Raw genomic sequence first — 22501 nt, 5'->3', positions numbered from 1 at the left:
TTATTTTGTTTGCTCTTTGTTTACCTGCTTTCCAGCTCCTCACTGTAATCACCAACAGTTCACTAAAGAGCAAGGTCAGTGCCGTGGTTAAAGGCATATTTAAAGGTATGTATACTCAGGTGTCACTGTGTTGAATAGGCAGATCTCTCGGAGGAATCATGAGTTATATTTGACGTATGACTGAATGGGATGTGCAGGACATGTAAAGCCTTATTTGAGTCTTGTTTGTTTAGGCTCTCCAGCCAGTACCAGTGAAGGATCAAAACGCAGACTGATGCTGTACGAGCATCTCATCCCTCTGTGTGAGTCCGGGGACCTTCAGGCTGATGTGGTTGCTGATATCATTGGACTGCTGATGCTGGAGGTAAAATCAACATCGGGCACGTCTGAACATATTGCACTGAGTTTTGCTTTTCATTCCTGTGTCCAGTGTGTCTAATTCCTTGCCTTCTCGGTTGTAAACACAGACTCATACGCTGTCCGGGCCATCGCTTATACAATTGGCATCTCTTTTTGTCGACGCCATCAAAGGTGGGAAAAAAGGCATTGGGAAATCCTTGGAGCTGTTTCCCACGGTCCTCACTGCACTTGCAGCCTGTGAAGCCTTGTCCTATGGGAAAGGTAACTCGCATCTAAAAGCCTCGCCAAATATGTAGATGTTATCATCCGCAAGGTGCCCTTTTTTTTTTTAAGGTTATAATGTTTTATGTTTCTTAGGGGAACTCAGTGGTGAAGAATACAAAAAACAGCTGATTAACACCCTCTGCTCAAGCAGGTGAGGAGACCTCAGGCTTTAAATAACACCACAGTATGTTTGAGAGATTGCTGGACAGCATTGTACTCCCTTTTCCCTGACGTTTAGGGTATTACAAATTCTAGTTGCTGTATGGCTGTTTTTTGTTGATTTTATATAGATGGGACCCTCAGTGTGTTATCCACTTGACCACCATGTTCAGGTAATATCTTTTATTCAAAGACCAATCAAATGCTCTGACACAGTTCAGTTTAATTCAGTATTCTTCCATTTCTACTTTTGCTTTTTGTTTATGTCCGGTAAAATGCTCCGTTGCAGAGATGTTCCCTTGTCCTCTGAGGAGCTGCAGTTTGTGGTGGAGAAAGCACTGCGAATGTTCACCAAATTAGATTTGCAGGAGATCCCTCCTTTGGTTTACCAGCTGCTTCTGTTATCAGCGAAGGTGTGTGTCAAACATCATGTTGATTTGAGGCTATGGTAATCTTTTTTTTTTCTTCTCTTTTTAGTAATTAAGTGAATATTTGTCATGCTCTCTTCCAGGGTTGTAAGAGGCAAGTATTGGATGGAATCGTCGCTTTTTTTAAAGAGCAAGATATTCGCCAGGAGGAGGAGCAGAAACACGGAGAGTGAGCGATTGAAACACAGAATATTGCAATACATTGTTCACTCTGAATTTTACTGATAGTTTCTTTCTGCTGCCTCTTCCTCAGGAGCCTGGATCTCGAGGTTCAGTCGATTCCACAGGACCAGCTCAGACACGTGGAGGGCACTGTCATTCTCCACATAGTCTTCGCGATACGACTCAACCATGAGCTCGGAAGAGAATTCCTGAAAAGCTTCAAGGTCATAAACTATATCTGGGTTTTTTTTCACATTTCAATGGGATTCGTAATGTCTTCTGTGCCATAAATCTTGATTGCACCTCTGCAGACATCCTATGAGGACCTGTGTCCTTTCAGTGCTGCCCTGTTGCTCTCGGTGGCTCGTATCCAGCGTTACGAAGAGCAGGTGACGGTTCTTTGCACCACTTGTTTGGTTCTTGTTTCACTGTGTTTTACTTGTCCACACATTGTTCTCTTTATTTTCCTGTTTTGAGTAGGTGTTCGACCTTTTGAAAGGGGCAATCATCAAGAGCTTCAAGGATGATCAGCTGCAGCAGGGCTCCAAGTTCTTGCAGGACATCGTGCCAAGACGCTGCAGTGTGGCTCAAATGATAGTGGACGCAGTGAAGAACAGGTCAGAGTGAAAAGTCATTTTCCTTTACTACTCATATTTTGGTCTTTAGCAGCCAATTTCAGCTGACTATGGGTGAGTTCAGGGTACACCCTGGACTGGTCAGATAAGATAGTTGATGTTTTTAATAAAACCTTCAAAAGTGATGGTTCTAATTTTATCTTTAACTGGGGAAAAATACATGTTTTTACACTGAAATTCCCTTAAAATTCATATAGTATCTTTAATTTGTTGTAACTGTATTTCAGCTCTGCAGAGAAAGTGTCAATAAAATGTTTCAATCACTATGAATTGGAGTTATATAACCGAGTGTCTCTGGTAATAAAAGCTGAAATGATCTAAAATCTTGTTCACACGAACATGATTTTATAAGTTGTCGGCTCACGTGGATTGCGTCTCTCCACCTTCTTAGTGTGTTTGGATGGGACCATGTCACTCAAGGACTGGTGCAGCTGGGCTTCTTCCTCATGGACACGTTTGGACCCAAACCTGGACCGTTTGGCAAAGCAACAGAGGCGTCTGTTACTGTAGCCCGGACCCCGACTCAGCTGGCATGTAAGCTCGGAGGACAGGTGCTCCTTCAGGGCTTCAAGGTAACATTTCGTTTTCATCTGATTACCACACGGTAAATGACCGATACGCACCACATGTTTATGCTGCTCTGTTTGGGTTTCTCCGCGACAGGTGCACGAACCAATCAGAAGCGAGATACTTGAGCAGGTCTTGAATCGACTGGTCGCCAAGTCAGCCTCACCAGTCAATCATTACCTAGGTAATCTAATACAACCGATAGATTTTGCTGTCAGTGAGATGCATCTAAAGGCTAATTTGGCAGTGTTGTAACTTCATCCTCTTTTTTTTTTTTTTTTGTTGACCCAGATCTTTTTTCTGATATTGTGATCTCTGCTCCCATGATCCTTTTGGAGTCATCCTGCAAGCTGACGGAGACATTTGACCACTTGTCATACTTGCCCTTGTCTACAGTTCAGGGTCTACTGAAAGCCGTTCAGGTAGTTGCACAGAGAGACAGAAGCATGTACACATTTTAGAGGTCTTTGTTACCTAATCTGATCTTCTCTGATTCTCCAGCCCCTTCTCAAGGTCAGCATGTCTCTGAAAGATGCCTTAATTTTAGTTCTTCGCAAAGCCATGTTTTCCAGGTAAGCACTGATGTGCTTTTATCCAGACGATGCTTACAAGTGTGGACAGCTGTGGCCTCGATTAGGAAAGAAGGCTTGTCCGCAGAGTTTTGCTGCTAAATTGATTTCTCATCACCATTTTCTATCCACTAGCCATTTGGATGGCAGGAAGTCTGCAGTGACTGGTTTCTTGTTGCTGCTCAAGAACTTCAAAGTGTTGGGCAGCTTGGCTTCCAGTCAGTGCAGCCAGGCCATCTCTTCCAGCCAGGTACACTTTCAGTCCACATCTGCACATGACCTGTAAGCGTCTGTAACAAGGGAGCTTTGGAATGCCTGTTGCTGGATCGAGTCAGCAATTTCTCTCTTCTTTGAACCTCGGCAATAGGTCCAAGTAGATGTCCACTCTCGTTACAACTCTGCTGCAAATGAAGCGTTCTGCCTGGAGATCCTCAGCAGCCTGCGTCGCTGCCTTGGCCAACAGGCTGACGTGCGCCTGATGCTCTACGAGGTCAGACTTTTTCCCATCCGTCACATTCATGGGCTGATTTGAAACATACTGGTCAGACTGCTGCTTCCTAAGCCGAGGAAACACTTTTATAGTTTATATTACAGTTTACATTACTTTATGGAAAAATGTCCTGGAGTGTGATTTTGTTCTTAACACTCTTCAGGGTTTCTATGACGTCCTTCGTCGCAATTCTCAACTCGCGAGCTCCATCATGCAGACTCTCATCTCGCAGGTATGTCCGTGCCCTCGTACATGGTGTGTTTTGTACAGTTGTCGGCCTGAGAAGTACATTTCAAGTCTTTGTATCTCCAGCTGAAAAGATACTACGAACCTGAACAAGACCTTCTGCCCCCGGTGAAACTGGAGCCGTGCATCACTGCTCATGGAGACCAAGTCTTTCTCCAGGAGCCTCTGGTACGCTCATCTGCACAGTATGGATTTATTTCTGCAGCTGTATTATAGCCGTGCTGGTATACTAGGAATAGCGTTTATTATATTCCAGGCACATCTGGTGAGCTGTACTGTGCAGTGTTTGCTGTGTCTGCAAAACATGCAAAAGTCAGCCAATCCTGATGCCGATGGCAGCGACGATGAAGAGGAGGACGGATATCAGTCGGACTTGCACACAATTTTGGAGAGCATGACAAGGCGCATGATCAAGAGTGAGCTGGAAGACTTTGAGCTGGTATGTATTTACAAAAAAAAACGTGGTAAAAAAACAACAACACACAAAGTAGTAGGTCGACTGCTTTCACAGTTGATATCCCTGTGCTTTTCAGTTTTTAAAATTGTGGCACTGGAAATATTGTCTTAAGTTGTTTTTTTTCCCCCACTTTCTAATTTGATGATCAGGATAAGTCAGCAGAGTTTTCACTTGGGTCCGGTGTTGGAGTGAAGAACAACATCTACGCTGTGCTGGTGATGGGGGTGTATGAGGTCCTCATGGAGTACAACTTCAACAAAGCCAACTACAGGTAGCGAACATCTTCTCGTTTTGTGGTGGATTTCACAGCTGTGTTCAGAAGTGTTTTTATTTTTTTCCATTGATTTATTTGTTTTTGTGTTCTTCAGCAAAAACAGCTTTGAGGAGCTTCTTCAGCTGTTTAATTGCTATCACAAGCTGTCTGAGATCTTGAAGGAGAAATCTGGAAAAGGTCGAGCACCCTCAAATAAAACGGCCCGCAGTTTGCTCTCTATGGGCTTTGTCTCTACCCTCGTCACTGCGCTCTTCAGGTAATTGAGTGAAGGACCACAGTTTGGCGTGGCTGACATGCTGTTTGCTTCTCTGCATACCATCCCGATTGCTGCCTCATGTTCAAGAATGGTCATATATTGCTTCATGCAACATCAATCCTTTATTGAGTCCATAAAGCAAATACAGCAACTGGCCTTTCTCGTGGTTCCACAACACCATTCAAATACAGCAGGCAAAACATGTACAGCATAAGCCTGCCCATGGCAAGAAACCTTCGCTTATAGACCCAGAGCGCCACCCAATGGTCATACCAGCAACCTTCATTTCACCCTCCGACAACAGTGATTAGTAGTGGAAGTAAAATCGTTTCCAATTCCAAGAGTTCATTGAAAATAATTACATTTTCTCAACTGAAACTCGTTTGCAGACATTATGCAACGGGGAAGAACTAATTCATTCAAGGGAATTGTTTTTTTTCTTTTTCTTAGAGACGAATCTCAGCGCAGAGAGGAGGCTCTGTCTGTGCTTCGCTCAAGCGGAGAATTTCAGCGCTATGCAGTCAGTGTGGCCGTTCAGAAGATCCAACAACTGGAAGAAACGGGACACACAGACGGTCCAGACGGACAGAGTGCAGAAAAAACCTTCCGTTTCCTCTGTGACATGACAAGGTTAAAATCTCTTAGATTAAATAGCACCACTTTTGATGTTTTCACATTTGTGTTGCACAATAGATAGATAGATAGATAGATTTGTCATTTCATTTCTCATTAAAATGAAACTTTGTTGTAGTTGGCTCAGGCCCAATATAATAATCACTGCAACTGTGGCCGACCTGAGCACCGCCATCTGAAAGATCTCAAAAATAACTGCATTTGTGCATTTTGTTTGTGGAAATCTTAATGCTGTCATATGATCTCTGATGCTCACAAAACAAGCAGATCTACTCGGTTTGGAAAGCATTTATTTAACAAGGAGCAAGCGTGCCTTTCACCTCCAATTGAACTTTCATGAAATCCATCTTAACCAACAAACTTAAAACAGATCAAATACCTAATATGATGGAAGTTTTGGAACAGAATGTAAGTGACTGCACAATTAAGGAATTCCTATCTATACAATTTCTGGAGCTGTTTGAGTTTTAAAAAAAAATACCATTGCAGTAATCTAACAATGTGTTTCAGTTAGTCCAATGCACTGCATCGTTATGGAAGTTATGTCGAAGTCACGACTGCCGTCTCGTCTTTCGGCGCAACATGTTTGGCCACCGCAAGCAAGCACTGCTTTAGTTTTTAATCACACCTGGTTTTATTCTCAGTGAACCTTTGGCGCGCTCACTTGTCTTTTATCTAATTGCTGTCCCAGTGTGCTGATGTGGCGCTACTCAAACATCCCTGGTGTGGTGGAGGAGGCAGCGAAGAAGGAGAAGCACAGCAGCTTGTCTCAGCTTTGTTTGGAGGGTCTGCTCAGGATCTTCTCAACTTGCCAGCAGCGCTGCCCGGACAAGATGACTCAGCTGCTCTCCACCATGGGTCAGACACTGAACTGTAAACTGGTCTATTTGATTTTGCAAAATATGCAAGAATTCAACATATTTCATGTATTTTTTTTTTTCCTTACAGATATCGCAGATGATGATAATGATGGCAAGCAAAATGACGGCAGTGTTTCAGAGATGAACTACTCTTACATCCGGCAGTTTCAGGTGTGTCTACGTAGACATGATTACATCTCAGGGCCTCTGAACACATGTTCTCACGCAGGTTTCATGTGCAATGTAGAATGTAAGCCTCTGCACAAAATACTACAATAGACCACATCATTACGACTCCTTTCCAGGACACTACCTCCTCAGTATTGTATTTACTCCTACTGAATTGTCCATTTGTATTCTGTCTATTTCCACCAACCAAAAGCATTGATGGCTGTTTTATTTTAACAGTTGCCATTTTGTTCTTGTTTACTTGTACAAAAACAATAGTCATAGTATGTGTAGTGACAGTAAATGTCTGGAATTGAAATGATTCAGAACAGGAAAGGAGCAGATCCAATATAACATGTTTTTCCTTTCCCGTCAAAGAGAGCGCTGTTCTCCCACCTAACTGCAGGCGAGGACAGCTTTAACAGCAAAGAAGCTCAGCTGCTTGTCAACATCTTGGGTGTGCTCGCACGCCAACTGAACCCCTCCTCCCAACAGGTGCGTGAACTCTTGTCTCATTTGGGAAATACATTTTTTTTGAGGGGGGGGGGGGGTGTATTCTTTTAACGCTTCTGCATTTATCCAACAGTTTGTTCAGATGATCACATGGACGGTGAAAATCTGCAAAGAAACCAGTTTTGGTGAGTGACCTCAAGCTGGTGGCCAACGGACCACATGCAGCCCTCGTCAGTCCCGCCGATTGCACCGATTTATACTGTATTGTAAAATACACGTGAAGGTCAAAGTGACAAAATGGCATTTGAGCCAAAACTGTAAAAGGTTTTCAACCATTATGTTAGTTGTTCAAGTTCATTTAGAAACTCTAATTTTCACACACTGCTATATAATGTTACAATTTGGAGGAGCACAAATAAAGTATCTCGTTTACTAAAGTTGCTCATCCCTCTTATTCCAAATCTCCTTGCTCTTTGCTCGGCACAGTCATGTGTGTTCTAAAAAGAATTTTCTTTACTAGATGATACTGCATTCTCAAAGGGGCAGCTCTCACTTCTCTTCAACCTTCATGTGCTCTATAAGAGTCCCGTGAGCCTGCTGCTGGAGCTCTGCCAAGATATTCACAGCCATCTGGGAGACATTGATCAGGTAACTTTTTCAAGTTTCCAGAGACCAAGCAATGCATCCGCATATCATGGAAACACTATTGCAAATGAATAATTTGCTCACTTGGCCACACTACCTCAGTTCATATTAAGATTAGCCATAGTATTTGATTTATTTTCACACTGTTGGATTCTACATTATTTTCTTTACTACAGGGAATTGATGTGAAATTGGTGCAGCCCACATATTGTGGCATTAAAAACAGTACATTTGAATGATTCTATTTTCTGTCTTGTGTTGGTGTGTTTGAACAAATAAAATGGATTAGACTGCTTTTTCCTTCTCTACAATTAGGACGTGGAGGTGGAGAAACAGTCTCATTTCGCCATCGTCAACATGAAAACGGCTGCTACAACAGCAGTGAGTGTTGGGTTTTCCTGGCACCGCTGTCAGATCTGCCACGACACGTGCATCCCGTAGTGTTTTTCTCGGTGCACTCGCCTTCATCATTTTAATCTCTTGTCCCAGCTGCTGGTCCTGTCTCAGGCTGACAGGGTGCTTGATGAAGTGGACTGGCTTATTGCCAGACAGAAAAGTCTGGCAGCCTCTGACAAATCGGACGCTGGTAAGAAGCCTTTCGCACCTGTACTCGGCCGGATTGATGCAGCGAGTTGAGATGGGATGAGGGGGAGAGAGGCATTGATGAGAACGTGGCACTAAACTTGTGTCCTGACGTGCAGCTGAGGACACGCAGGGCGCCCCGCAGCAGGATCCGGTGCAGAAAGCGGTGGCTCTGCAGCTCGGGACCCTGCTGACGGCGTTAAACGAACTGGTGCAGACGGCTCTTCCCTTGGGAAACCCCACCATCACACTGCTGAAAGTCCTGACACGCACCTACACCATCCTCACCACCCTGGTTAAATATGTGCGTGTTTCTTCCTTCGCTTGTCAGTGAGAGCGCAGCAGATACATTTTAGTCTGATGTCTTCTTCCCTCATGTATTTCAGTACATTCAAGTGTGCGGCAGCCAGCATGGAACTCTTCCACCTCGCTTTGAAAAGCTGGTAAGACTGAGTAATTCTTTGGGGGGGGAGGGATGGGGGTTTGTTGGTTTGAGGCTTTTTGGATTATTGGCACTGTAACTTGATATTTTATGTGCAGGTGAAATTATCTGGGTCCCACCTAACGCCACAGTGCTACGCTTTCATCACATATGCACAGGTACATCAGTGAAGTTTGGCTTTGCATGTAACTTTCTCCTCAAGTTTTTCACTTTCAAGGTTATTTTCTTCTGTTAAGGCTGGAGAGTTCAGTGTTGGAGGATCAGATGACAAGAAGAAAAAGAAGAAGAATGAAGTTAACATTGTTGCCTCCGTAAGGATGTTTATCGTTTATAAAGGTTATGGTAAAAATGATACACGAGTCTCAAATTTAAACAAATCTGTTTAATGAACCCATTCAGGCAAAACTTATGCGTGACACCAAAGCCATCCCCAACTTGATCTTCAGTATCGAACAGTACGAGAAGTTTCTCATCACTCTCTCAAAGAAATCAAAGGTTGGTGTCAGCCGAACTACATAAAATCCTTCTGGTAATACTCAACAACAAAAAAAAAAAAGTTAATTGACTGTTTCACCCACATCTACCTGTGTTTGTTCAGGTTAACCTGATGCAGTACATGAAGCTGAGCACTTCGAGAGATTTCCGCATCAACCCTAGTACTCTGGACGCGGCCCTGCGCGAGCAGAGCGACAGTCAGGAGGTCCGTTCCAGCTCAGGCCCTTCGCGTCTTTCACACTATCCCCCTTTTGTGGATTAGATTTTAACTATATCAGCGCTGGAAGTGTTTCCTGCTTTGGTGAATGTGGCAGAAATTTTTTCTTCATGGCTTGAGTGTGATGATAATAACTGTGTGTCTTTGTTTGATTGCTGTGTGATCTCTGATTTTCCACTTCTCAGCCCGCAGAGTCACAGGATGCAGAGGAGACGCAAGAACCCAAACGCAAGAAGAGAAAGCAGTGAGCTGATGCATAACTCCGCTCACTTAAACGCAACCAGCAGATCAGAAGTCAGCCAGCAGTCCATTCGAAACCCTTCCTTAATGTTAAACTGCTGTCATCTTCCTTTGTTCAGAGAGCCTCTGGTGATGTTGATGATTTGGTAGATGTCCAAGGCCTCGCCTAAGGAAAGTTTGCACACTTTGTTTAAATGTTTGAGTTCCAAAAGTTCACTTCATGCAAAAGAAATATGTATTTTAAATGTACTTCTACACACACATGCAGTTCTACTAAACTGACATTTAAGTTGTTGGCGTTGTTATAAATTATTTAGATTGAGCCTTCTCCATGACAACTTGGTTACAAAGAGAAGAAGTGGATCATATCATAGAATCAGTAAGACATTTAGAGCAGAACTTCTCCAGATGTTTTTGTGTTTATTTTATGCTTTCACTCAGTCAGACCTGTGTTGTTGTTTGTTTGTCTCAACTTGGCTGATATAAAATATTAAATGCACGGCTCTACAATTCATGACTTGAATGATTTACTCTTGAAGTAATTATTGTCTTAAGATCTGACATCTATTACAGCTTTTGAAACTGAGAGACATAGAAACAAAACCTATTAAAGAGTTCTATTAAAAATTGCCTATTTAAATGTACCTTTGGTGAAGCTACTACAGAGATCTAAGAGCTGTTCGAGCTCAAGATACTGAAAAGTTATTTAAATTTAGACTGAGCTGAGAGTTTAATTCCTCGTACAAGGCAACGTCTTGTCGTGTGTGCCCGCTCTATGCTGGATGAGGGTGTGGACAACTCACCAGGTGGCAGGCCGTAGCGCCGTTCCATGCCAGTGGGATTGGAGGGAGTCACACAATCCATAGTGACCTCCTTCCTCAGGCACTGGTCGATGTCAACTGCACTGAAAAACGCTACCGACTGAGGAAGGTCCTGCATCCCTAACGCGTGTGCGAACATGCTCCTGCACGGAAGAAAAACGGCTCAATCGGGGGGGGGGGGGGGGGGGAGCTGACAACTACATCTGGAACATTTTGACTGTAAGCGGACCTTGTCAGCAGGTTTGTGATCTGAAGTGCCAGCGCGGCTCGGTGGCGGTCTTCGCTGCGGACCAGGTAGCGCACCTCGTCGTGGATGCTGATGCAGAAACGGCCGTCGATGTCGTGCTCCTCAAACAGCCACTTCATGGCCACCAACATCAGATGGAGATAGTCGACCGCAGAGCTCTGGACAACCCAGTTTACTCGACTGGTGATGAACTGACGGAACAAAATTGGATCATCTATTCTCAGCCACTGCAAAATAATTAGCAATAACTTCTGAAAAAACCCAATTCTATTTTACAAAAATTTTCCACAGCTGTATTAGTACAAAAAAAACTGAAGTCATGTTCACCTATTTGCACACAAACACACCCATGGCTGCGTTGAGGTTCATTGTCTTGTATAGGAATATTTAGACACATCAAACCGCCGATGAGTAGCTATGTCTCACCTCATTTTTAACAGCACTGGGCTCCAGAGCTCTGCTAATCCTGCAGCCCAGAACAGGAGTGGCTGGCTGGGCTGACTGAGCGATTCTCTCCAGTTTGTTGAACATGTCCGACTCTGTACCTCCAGCCCACACGCGCTTCCCAACAATGTCCCACCTCTTCCGCCGAGAGCTGAGGGGAAAATATGGCAGAATGTTTCAAAACAAAGAGAAACAGTTGAGGTTATTATGGATGCTGGCTGTCCTTTAAAATGTTCCCCCCACCACTGTGATGCCAGCCTCGTGATCCTCCGCAGTTCCTCGAGAGAGACGCTTCCATTTTCCTCCCTCTGCACATCGATATCCAGCTCTTTGACCAGCCACTCGCCGTCCTCTGACAAATGGTATCTGGCAAATAAAGCAGGAACAAAAGTCGCAATTATCATCTAACTAAACATTAAATTCCAACTTTAAACCATGAAACTTCTTAAACTTACCTGCGTAAACCCTTCGTTAAGGCATACATCTGCCGGGCTTTACCAGCCGCTTCTGCCTGGCTGAGGCGGTGGTTGAATTGCATTAATAGCCTCTCAGCAAAAGGTTGTCCAGCACCATATATGCGGCCATAATTGAAGACCTTGGCATGCTCTCGGCTGATCCCCACAGCATCTGCAGTGCGGCTGTGCAGGTCTGTGCCCTGACTCTTTTTTCCTTGGAGGGTCATCCAGCCAAATGCCGTGCAACCTGCAGCACAGAAACATTAAATGTACAGTTACCATCACAGGCTTCGAGGTACAACACAAAAACCATGTCCTTAAGGATGATGAGGATTATTTATTTTTATTTTATTTCAGACATATAAATCTGACCGTTTTTTAAACATATGTACATTTATACTCGATTTTAAGCACAATTAATCTATTAATACAACCATAATACAACCATATCCACAACCTACAGCATTATGCACATCTCCATCCTTGTATATAATATCCAGAAATGAACAAGAGGCAAAGCAAAAACTTTCACCGTGCATGCCAGCGAAGTGAGCCTCTCCGAGCACAGCAGCAATCCACAACTCCTGAGAGTCGACGTCGGCTCCCACCAGGTGATATCCAGGCGGTACCTGCACCATCGCCTTCAGCTCACTGCCCACCCGATCCCGCTGTCAACACATAATGTGCCAAAAAAGAAGTAATAAAGTGCATCATAAAGTATATTATTTATATATAACTAATATAAACACGTGAACATTTTGTCAAGAATTGAACATTTCAAGTACACAGAGGGAAACATTGAGAGTGAAGTGAAAATCAAATTTCAAAAACAAAATGGTTTCATTAAGAAAAGCGCAGCATAAAACTGAAAATGCATTTAGTTAGTTTAGTTTAGATTTGTTTAAATGATCTCCTCCCCCTGATGTCGTCCAGATTGGGAGTAACCTCAGTGATTTCGGACTGTCTGGACTGACTGGTCCTACCCGAGCATTGCTGGCAGTCAGCCATGTTGGCTCCACTGATCGACGTGTCACTGTTCCAGCAGTGACAACCTGAGGCAGGATGGCACCGTACTGACCCTCCTCGTCAAACTCTTTGTGCCTTTGAAAGACGGACAAGACCGTCACATCCAGCAATGACAAATCTCCGCTTAACGACACGACTGATTACAGAATTACTTTTAGTATACCTGCTGACAATACGAGGAAGCTCTCCCTTTCTGAGCCACAGCACCATCTGAGAACTGATCAGGAAAAAAAAAAAAACATGCATGCAACATTTTTTTAGCTTCAAGAACTTCATCTTGAATGACTGTGGAAACTCATGGTCACCTGATCCGTTTTTGGGCATTCCTCCAGAAGGACATCATCTTGTTGATCTCCAGAGCTCGCGTGGCGTTCGTCCCGCCTCTTCCCGCTCGTAGAGTACCGTCCTCCATTTTAGCCAGGAAGTCTTTTGAGAAAGGGCTGCCGACATTGTTGTGATTGCCATCCTGGTAACAGAAGCTTCCAAGTCAAACCGTGAACGCAATGGTGCCACATGCTGCGTATACAGATCATTTAGCATAAGCAATGCAACATCTCTTCACCTTATGTGGTAATTTAAAAAACCAGCAACCTGGAATATCTACATCATTGTACGGGCCATTTCCATGGTGATGACAATGACTCTGACCCTCCACATGATGAAGGTCTTCAGGCTGTCGATGCACAATACAAAGCACATCATTGACAATTAAAAAATAAAAACACAATGGTACCAAGATATGCAGCGCCAGATGGTAAATGAACAAAGACTGAAATACTTATTTATGCATGTTAATATAGAATATAGATAAACAGTTTGCTCACCATCTTTTTCTTCTGCCGCACACTTTGCATTGTCTTGATTCCATTTTCCTCTGACAAACTTTCCAGAGAACTTAACTCTTCCACCTTACACAGCAGGAGAAATAAATGTCTTCAACACTAAACTAAACAGCACTTTCATGTATTTATCCATCTTATATAACACTTGACTTAACTTAGGAGTATGGAGGTGGAAACAATAGCTCAAGTAATGTTGACTCCTCATTTTTTTTTTCTTTAATCCCAGAACAATTTACAAGTCTTGAAAACCAATTTTCCTACTTTCACAGCTTTGCATTATGTGAATGTGCACCCTATAAAATCATAACGATTTATTCAGAAGATTAACTCATTTTTTGGTGAAAGTACATGAAGATCTCTTATATTATTCAAAAGCAAGAGTGAGTTGTGCAAATGTCATGTTTGTTCAGGTTTAAAGAGGTTGTGACTTTAAAAAAAAGTTCAAAAACCACAATACTTGAATCATTTCACACCACAAACATATAATGCACCTTTTGCCATACTGTGCTGTCTGTCCAACTGACGTCCTCTGCAGGGCTGGAGTCCAGATTCCCAGGCTGTCCCTTGCTATTTTGCTCACAATACTCTCTGTGAACATTCTCAATCGCTCTGTAAAACATAACGCAGCTTTAACTACACGTGCTATACTGTAATCTCTGGTAAAACCATTCATCACTCATGTATGATTGTCACACTGCCATGTTGTGATAAGTTTGGACCTCACTGCGTTTGAACTTTATCAAGTACCTGTGTGGACAGACAGGTCCCGTGTTTTCCTCCTGCTGATTGAAATTATCCCTGCGTCCAGGCACCAGATATCCCCACCCATGTTTCTCGGTGTAATGCAGCGGGAACCCGTCCCACGTCAGACCCATCAGCTTTGGGGTTAGCCTCATCTGCAGACTGATGAGGCTGGCTCCTGGTGACCAGCTGTCGTCATCAGACATCTTCTCACACAGCTTACGATACCACCTGGAAGACGAGGTGAGGGGTGATGGAGGAGTGATTCCCCACTGTTTGAGGAACAGATAACAGACGGCTTTGTGGTGTTTGGTCGTCGGCTCACCCTGGATGTCCTGGCAGATGTTGTCTTCTCTTTGGAAGTCGGTCCACCGTCTCCTTCAGCTTGTCAACAGCCAGTCTGCTGGTGCAAGGGCCAGCCACCTCCTCCTCAGTGGGTGGACCTGGGTCTAATGGAACAGTTCATGTACATGATCTTGTCTGTTGTTGTATCCCTATCCTTCTCACAATGCTTTGGTACTGCACAGATTGAACGCTGATTTAAAAAGAGATGTGCCAATGGGAAAACTAAACTATGCATCCACCTTCTTCCCACTCCGGGAGAGGAGTAGCAGCTTTCATTTCAGCTGCTTTTTTGGAAGTTTTCTTCTTGCTGGTTGCAACTTTCTTCTGCTTAAACTCCTGCACGTCCCAGTCAAGGTCCCAAAGCCAAGGATCGTCTTTGTATCTTCAATAAATAAACAGAAATCATATAATTGATTTTCACATTGTAAATACAGACTTGTATTCCTTTTGAAAACATTATTGTAGGCATCACATTGAATACCACAATGCAATGGGGTTCAGGTACCTGCCGTCTTGAAGGAGCTGACAGGCATCATCTGCTAAAGTCATGAGAGACTTCTTCATCTCTCTCTCCAGCTCTTCATAAACATCCTGAGAATCTTCAAGGTATCGTCTCCAGCTTTGATTAACAGGCAGGTAACTCACGCCCATCTCCAGCATCCCGGCAAGTGTCACTGGATGAGGACACCTTACACAACACAGGAGAGGAAACATTATTACTATATGTGAACAATACACATTTATTAGGGTGTGTATGAAAGAATATTTGTTGGAATTGCTTTTTTGACCTCTCCATGAAAAGGGGGAGTTGCTCGGTGAAGATCTCATGTGTTGCTTGAACGTCCATAGCGCAATACTTCATTAACTCCTGTAGGTGGCAGCAAATGCACATTTATTTTATGTAAGTCCTTCTCATGATAATACTAAATGGCGAGAAAACCTGGATGTCCCCCACAAGAACAACAGTTAACTGACAATTTATGAAACAATTCATCCTGAACTTCCGACCTGGAAGTTGTTCCTGACATCCATCATGCTCCCCTTCACAAAGATCTCTCTGGCTTCTTTCTGCAGCGGCGGCCCTCCCACATACAGAGCATGGACGTCAGCCAAATTGTTAATGCTGCTGATGTTTACCCAGTCCCATGCGCCTACCTATAATCAAAACACCATTACAGACCAAGATATGCTGATGAAGTTTTCACAAAAGCCAAATATTAGTCAGAATGCATAATGTAGGAATAGTATGGTTAAAAAGCGTACAAACCATTGGTCCTTCTCTTTTCTGTCCAGTTTTCTTGATGTGTGCTTTGACTTCCTGAAGGCCCTTCTTTTTACCTAACTTGTTGGCCATCCACAGTGTGCGCTGGAAACCCGTCAGCCCTGAGATTGCCATGTGTAAGCTCATTGTGTCTATGAAACGTACCTTTGAACCCTTAAAAGGAAGGACAACACATTGATATGCAAAATGAATTGTGTGATAGGAACTGTCTGCTCCTGGAGCAGACAGTTCCTATTTCTCTTCCCTCTCATGTAGCCAACTTGAGAATATATTTTTCAGAATACTAACCTTTAGCAGATACTGCTCCTTAATGAAAGAGCGATCAAAGCTGACATTATGGCCCACCACAAGCCTTTCTTTCCACTGACCCCCGGGAGGACGCACAGAGTTAAATGGTGTCTCTAGTGGGATGAGGTCAGCAAGGGTGAGCTGGTTTGACCAGGTGTATCTCTCTTCAATCAGACGTTTACTGCACCAGGAATACCTAGCAAATATGAACATTAATACCTTCCTGCTTTTCATTTACAATTACATGTCGGGTTTGCTTTTCGTATGCCGTATTAGTAGAATTAAAGCAAGTCCTCACCAGTTTGTTGGGGACACAGCAACAGCCAGTGTGGGACACTGTCCCTCTGTTATGCACACTTCCACATCGAACACTAGCGCAGATTCCTCTGGAAAATCAACTTTCTGGCAGTCCCCATCAGACCCATACCGAGTCCATCCTACCTCCCAGCTCCATTCCTGAGGCATTGGTGGGAGGTCAGCTTGTTGCAGCTTACTGGCAGCCTCAAGATAGGGGAGGCTCTGTTTTTGGGCTAAGATGCGAAAGTGTTCATCAATATTTTTGCCATACATTTGTGGAAGTTTGAGCTCAACATCAGGCAACAGTGATGCTTCCTTCCCCCACAGCTGGTGTCTCTGCAAGTGCCCAATACTGCGTTCTACATCTTCTTCTCTGTACTCTGACTCCTGCCCTCGAAAGATCTGCTCGTGGAGATTTCTGGACAGCATCTGGATGTTAAGTGGGTTCAGGCGGGTCTCTGTGGAGTCGGCGCCCTGAAGCGAGCGTGGTTCTGTGGAGTAAAAGGAGTGCAGGCCCGGCCATTGCAGAGAGACGAAAGTCCTCCGCAAAGGGCAGCGAAATACATGAAGCATCACCTCATCAGGACTTCTCAAGGCAGCTGAAAGAGAGGGACACAGCAAAAAAACTAAACAAATGGCATCCAATGAAGTGTTAAAGCAGTTGACATACATTTGGGTATTTAAATCCATGCTTATCGTCCTGAGATCAAAAAGAACATATTTGATAATCCAGGATGTATCATATATACTTGACAGGTCCCATGCACAGAAAAGGTAATCTAATTAAAAAGTGACCTCCTAACTTTAAAATCAACACTAGACAACAACTGGCGGATTGCTTCATAGCCAGCTTCATTTCACAGAAGGAGAACATCAGTTGTTTTGGCTTTCCATATTATGGTAGCTGCTACATACCTGTGTTTACATTGACACTTAGCGGCTAAGCTAATGCATTAAGCTCATCAACGCCAATATTTCACTTTCTAGATATGCTAACCAGGCCGTCTTATGAACGCGACAACATCACCTGTATACCATATTGCTAGATAAAAAGAAAGTACAGAAAAAAATCATATTTAAGTCACTCCTCAGCACATTGTAGTTACCTCAGTCTTACCCACGGGGTTAGAAAACCATAACAAAGTCGAGCGCCCGCGCCACCGTGTGGCCTGGATGACCCACTCCACCGAAATGTTGTTTTAATCGGAATGAAATGATTGGAGAATATAGGGGAATACATGGGTACAGTCATGCATAATGATGAAAACCAAATCAGCCATAAGAAAAAGATTTAATATGGTCTGAATAAATACCTCTTGAATATCAGAACGTCACATGGCCGCGTGGCCTAATGGATAAGGCGTCTGACTTCGGATCAGAAGATTGCAGGTTCGAGTCCTGCCGCGGTCGCTTTTTTTCACTGATTATTTCGTCCAAACTTTAAAATGCTCCTTACATTTAATCAAATATACCCTTTCTTTATTTTTAAAGCTCCTTGAGCAACTGTACAGAATAATAGGAGGCGGAGATAATAGTATCTCGAAATACAGTAACGTGGACGTGAACGAGGAAACAGAGTCGGTCTTATTTCACTGCAACACCTGGCTCCATACAGCTTTCCTTGGAGAGGGACCTGGTAAATGTGCACACGCATCAATGTGAAATGTGACTACTTATCGCCTGTCTCTTAATATCGTGCGTTTCTTGCCTGAGTTGTGTTTCGCTCCGGTGATGTGGACTGCTGCTGATGCTGCTGCTGTGTTTTTTGCTCCTTGACAGACGATGGCGGATGACACCGAGGATGTGGAGCTGGACTATGCTGCAGACGAGCAGGAGAGGGCGCGGAGAGGTGCTCTCATCAGGTCCACTGCAATACGTACTATCACGAAATGCTCGTTTTTTTTATGCTCAATGGTTGGGATTTGTTTCTGCGGGGAAGTTACGGTTGAATCACATTGAATTATCTGCAGCAAATTTCAACATAATAAGACAAGTTCGGTTGTCATTTGCAGTCAAAACTATTCAACTCTGCAGATTATTGAAATGTTTGCACATGTTAAGGTGTTCAAGTTGATGGCGAAGATAAATGAGCTTTATCAAAAGATGAGACAATCATTTCATAATCTTGAAAAGTCAGGTTTGAAGTCGTGGCACTATAAACGCCACACACTTTATCAGGTGTCTAGAAATTTGTTAAATATCTGATCATTGTAAAAAGAAAAGAAAAAAATCATTCAGAAGAACCTAAGACGTTGGGAACAACTATCAGAGGGAGTTTGAACTAACAAGCAAATCCTGCAGTTGACATACATATGGAATACTAATGTTTATGGCTTTAATTTATGAGTTGGGGTTTGTGGAATCATTAGAATAAACAGGACCTGTTTGGACTAATGCAAGGCCGAATAGAAAGAATGATGCTCACAACGACAAATACATCATCCCAGCTTCCATGTATAGAGCCAGGCTCATCCTACAGAGACTGGGTTTGCAGCTGCAGCTGCTGCTGAATTGAATTCCTGGAAATATGTGATAAGCCTGAAGAACAAACTGGTGAACCACATATGAAAGTCCAAGTTTAGTATTCATTGAACGTTGTAGCAGGGCAATAATAACCCCAAACAGAATCTATTACTGGAACATCGTTGAGCCAACTTGTCATTGGTTAGGTTACCCTAAGATGAGCTTTGGTGAGAGAATTGAACAATATTAAGGTTGGAGAGTTTGGGCGTGTGCAATGGTAAATAGTTGAAATAAAACATTTATTATAGGCCACACGATAAAAGGAAGACATTATAATGACAATAAGTGTATTTTATTGAAACTGACAATATTTACTAATGTGTATGGGCCTTTTGGAGCAGCACACACACACACACGCACGCACGCACGCACGCACGCACGCACGCACGCACACACACACACACGCACACACACACACACACACACACACACACACACACACACACACACACACACACACACACACACACACACACACACACGCACACACGCACACACAAAAGTAAATATTTAGCTCACAATATTTACCTTAAAACTTCCTTAACTGACAATAACCTGCACCCAAAAGGTTGGAGAAGTTATACAATTTTAATTTCAGTTATTTGAAATAGTTTTTTGGTTCATTCTCTCAGCCTGTTTTTTTTTTTTTGCTAACATTGTAGGTTTCCTGTCCATACACTCTTCTGCTTTCAGACACCCCCTGGCCTCCTTTTTCCACCTTTTCTTCCGAGTCTGTGCCATTGTCATCTATTTGCTGTGTGACTGGATCAGCAGGAACTTTGCGTCGTGTTTTGTCCTGATTATTGCTCTGCTCTCTTTTGACTTTTGGTCGGTTAAGGTAAGAATCAGGCTGCTGTTATTCATCCCGCTTTGTTCTTTTGTGTTATTACAATCATTGTTTTCTCCTCATTAATTTCAACTACTCGGTGACCCTCATTTGTGTTGTTCCAGAATGTGACGGGCCGGCTGCTGGTGGGCCTGCGCTGGTGGAATCAGATTGACGAGGATGGACGGAGCTTCTGGGTTTTTGAGGCCAAAAAAGTAAAATTCTGTGTACCATTTTTTATCAAAAAATGTTTTGAGTGTGGATGAGAATTTTGAGTAAGATTAACATTGACGTGTTATGATTCTGTATTTGTGCAGACGTCACGGGGTAGTAACATTGGGACAGAAGCAGAGGCAAGGATATTTTGGCTTGGTCTCATCATTTGTCCTCTTATTTGGACTTTCTTCTTCTTCACCTCCCTCTTCTCCTTGAAGATTAAATGGCTGGTGAGATGAGATGTGTGTTGCTTGTATTGAAACTTTGCAGGTACATCACTTAATGTTGTTTTTAAATTTTTTTAAATACAACTGTTTGTCCTCCCCAGTCGCTGGTAGTGGCTAGTATTTCTCTCCAAGTGGCTAACCTTTATGGTTATCTACGCTGTAAGGCGGGAGAGCAGGACCGCCATCCTCCAGACAAGAGCTCTTTCGCGGGACAGCTCCTCCTGCAGCGTGTGAGTGACTCAGTGCATAATTTAGCATCCAGTGTTGTCCTGATCACACGTCACTGTATGTTAAAGTTTTGATTATTACCTCTCTTTCAGCCAGACATCATCTTTGGGATTCTTTAAAAGTTGGCTCCAACAAGTGTACAGCCTCTCTGCTGCACCTTTCAGTGTGTGTGAACAGGAGGTCCAAAGATGCCTTGTTTTTCGTTGCATTGAGCAAAACAATATGTCAATAAAAGTGCATTTACATATACTCCTGTAAATTCACCACTGTGCAAATATATGGTGTCCATTTACTTTGCAGTCAGGTACTTCAGATCACAGTAGGTGTAAAAAAAAGAAAAGAAGAAGAAGCACAAATCACCCAATAAGAAGAATTATCAATGTCTTAAAAGCTGAAAATCCACGAACTAGTCATTATTTAAGCATTTCCAAATATAACACCTCATTCTAACATTAAGCTTTCTTATCATCAGCCTTTGAATAGAACATTTTATTCAATGACCTGTTGAGATACTGTATACACCACAGGCTCCAATTCAACTTAAATACCAGTCAATACTGTAAATCTCAATGCAATTAGCCAAATTGTACATCTACAACACAGTTCCAACCTGAAGGAACCAGTCAGCACAGGTCGCAACCGGTATTTGGGAAATATATGGCCATTAGACGGTTCTAGATTTAAGCTGCACACTGACATAGAGTACAGAGAAGGGAAACTCTAACTCATTTCTTAATGTTGTGTGTTAACTTAAAGTATCATTTGCTGCAAATACATCTGTAATTGGGACACACTTTCACTGAGTGTCACATATAATCAGTGGTTCATGCGTAATTTACCACATTAAAGCACATTTTCCTCCGGCTGTAGCATTTTGGAGGGAACTGATATTGCACCGGTGTCAGTGGCCCCTCGCGTTAATTTCCCACACTAATCACTAGCGCCTCAACATCTTGAAGCTCATTTATTGAGCAGGAGCACTCACTCCGTCCTACAGCCTCGGGAACCACGTGGACGTCATAGGAACAATTTCATTTTATCTTGCAAATTTTGTTTAAAACTACTAACGGTGTGTGCACATGGTTTCAAGGATGAAGATACTTGGAAAAACACGTTGTTTGAATAATCCTACAAACATATCTTTAGTCGTCAGACTTTCTTTGTGCTGGACGAGCTTTGTTGGGAGATACAAATGTTTTATGAGTTATGACAGTGTATGAGGAATAACGACACTGGTCCTTTGGATTAAATTACTGATTTACGTCATGAGCTATAATGGAAGTTATAAATGAAAGTGATTAATGTGGAGGCAGTAGCGGCACTGTATTGCAATATAAGCAAGAAAAAATAAATACAAAAAAATCCTGATTCCTGAAATATTTCGTCTTTGTTTACTTATTTTCAAATATGGAATACAATTTGGGCACAATGAATGATGAACTAGAAGTCCAGAAAGTGTGAAAGACCATGCACTATAATGACTAACTCAGTAGAAGAGAGGGATAATGTAAGGATATATGCTGAGGTGCTAAAAAGATCTGTGTGCCTGTGTAGAAGGTGGGGTGGATGTGTATGTTGTACTGTGCTAAAGTTTTGGTCTGGTGTAATAGGATTTATAAACGTATCTGATTGGCTTTAAAATGATTCTGCAACAACATGCAACATGCAGCCCATACAGTTTATTAAGAATCAACTACATGGGGTACTGGAGTAAAGTGTCCTATGGATTGATGCACTGATCTTACTGGATGAAAGGAGCTAAACTGGAGCGCATTCACAGAAATATCTACGCTTAGTTCTCCAAGACGTAAGATAACCTCGCTGCAAGTTCCTTGAAAAAACAGTGTACCAAGACGAAACGAATTGTACACTGATGCTGAAAACAAACTAATAACGCTGAAAACAAACTATTCACAAATTATTTTTGAAGCACTGTCAGCTCCAAATTCAGCTCATACCATATATCCATACAATGTGGCACCGTGTACAAGGAAAAGTAAACATGCAAAGAAGATTTGTCACGACAAGTCACCGAAAGACTGAAGAAAAATATGATATTAGTATAAGGTGTAGTGCAGAATAATAAAAGGG

At 42.8% G+C, this 22501-nt stretch overlaps 3 protein-coding genes across 3 annotated transcripts; 2 read left to right on the top strand and 1 right to left on the bottom strand.

Annotated features, from left to right (window-relative positions):
• Positions 1-265: 265 nt before the first annotated feature.
• On the top strand, positions 266-9671 carry fanci (FA complementation group I). Its single transcript, XM_080504258.1, has 35 exons — positions 266-364; positions 468-621; positions 718-775; positions 915-956; positions 1073-1196; positions 1295-1380; positions 1465-1597; positions 1685-1762; positions 1854-1990; positions 2400-2580; positions 2672-2759; positions 2867-2997; positions 3077-3147; positions 3280-3394; positions 3512-3634; positions 3798-3866; positions 3947-4048; positions 4137-4319; positions 4487-4608; positions 4706-4867; positions 5318-5497; positions 6192-6358; positions 6449-6531; positions 6907-7023; positions 7115-7166; positions 7502-7629; positions 7942-8007; positions 8116-8212; positions 8328-8512; positions 8595-8651; positions 8749-8808; positions 8887-8961; positions 9050-9145; positions 9249-9350; positions 9548-9671. The coding sequence occupies exons 1-35, from the start codon at positions 275-277 to the stop codon at positions 9608-9610; spliced, it is 3777 nt and encodes a 1258-aa protein (XP_080360384.1). The 5' UTR covers positions 266-274; the 3' UTR covers positions 9611-9671.
• polg (polymerase (DNA directed), gamma) lies at positions 9628-16963 on the bottom strand (the record flags this gene model as incomplete). The annotated part of the gene is made up of 22 exons (XM_080504257.1): positions 9628-9768; positions 10406-10566; positions 10653-10861; positions 11097-11265; positions 11358-11480; positions 11570-11816; positions 12102-12237; positions 12553-12670; positions 12759-12812; positions 12901-13061; positions 13158-13268; positions 13420-13503; positions 13929-14046; positions 14185-14409; positions 14504-14627; positions 14763-14905; positions 15029-15211; positions 15312-15391; positions 15532-15678; positions 15791-15958; positions 16094-16289; positions 16392-16963. The coding sequence occupies 22 exons, from the start codon at positions 16961-16963 to the stop codon at positions 9704-9706; spliced, it is 3594 nt and encodes a 1197-aa protein (XP_080360383.1). The 3' UTR covers positions 9628-9703.
• A 1209-nt stretch (positions 16964-18172) lies between these two features.
• Positions 18173-20529, top strand: LOC308136934 (Golgi apparatus membrane protein TVP23 homolog A-like; the record flags this gene model as incomplete). Its single annotated transcript, XM_080505487.1, has 6 exons — positions 18173-18252; positions 19607-19751; positions 19865-19954; positions 20057-20185; positions 20284-20412; positions 20503-20529. The coding sequence occupies 6 exons, from the start codon at positions 18173-18175 to the stop codon at positions 20527-20529; spliced, it is 600 nt and encodes a 199-aa protein (XP_080361613.1).
• Between the last annotated feature and the right edge of the window lie 1972 nt (positions 20530-22501).

The sequence above is a fragment of the Blennius ocellaris genome (assembly GCF_963422515.1).
Source record: "Blennius ocellaris genome assembly, chromosome: 11".
Classification (NCBI taxonomy): Eukaryota; Metazoa; Chordata; class Actinopteri; order Blenniiformes; family Blenniidae; genus Blennius; species Blennius ocellaris.
The sequence above is the reverse complement of the archived record's forward strand: the minus strand, read 5'-3'. Positions and strand labels throughout refer to the sequence as shown.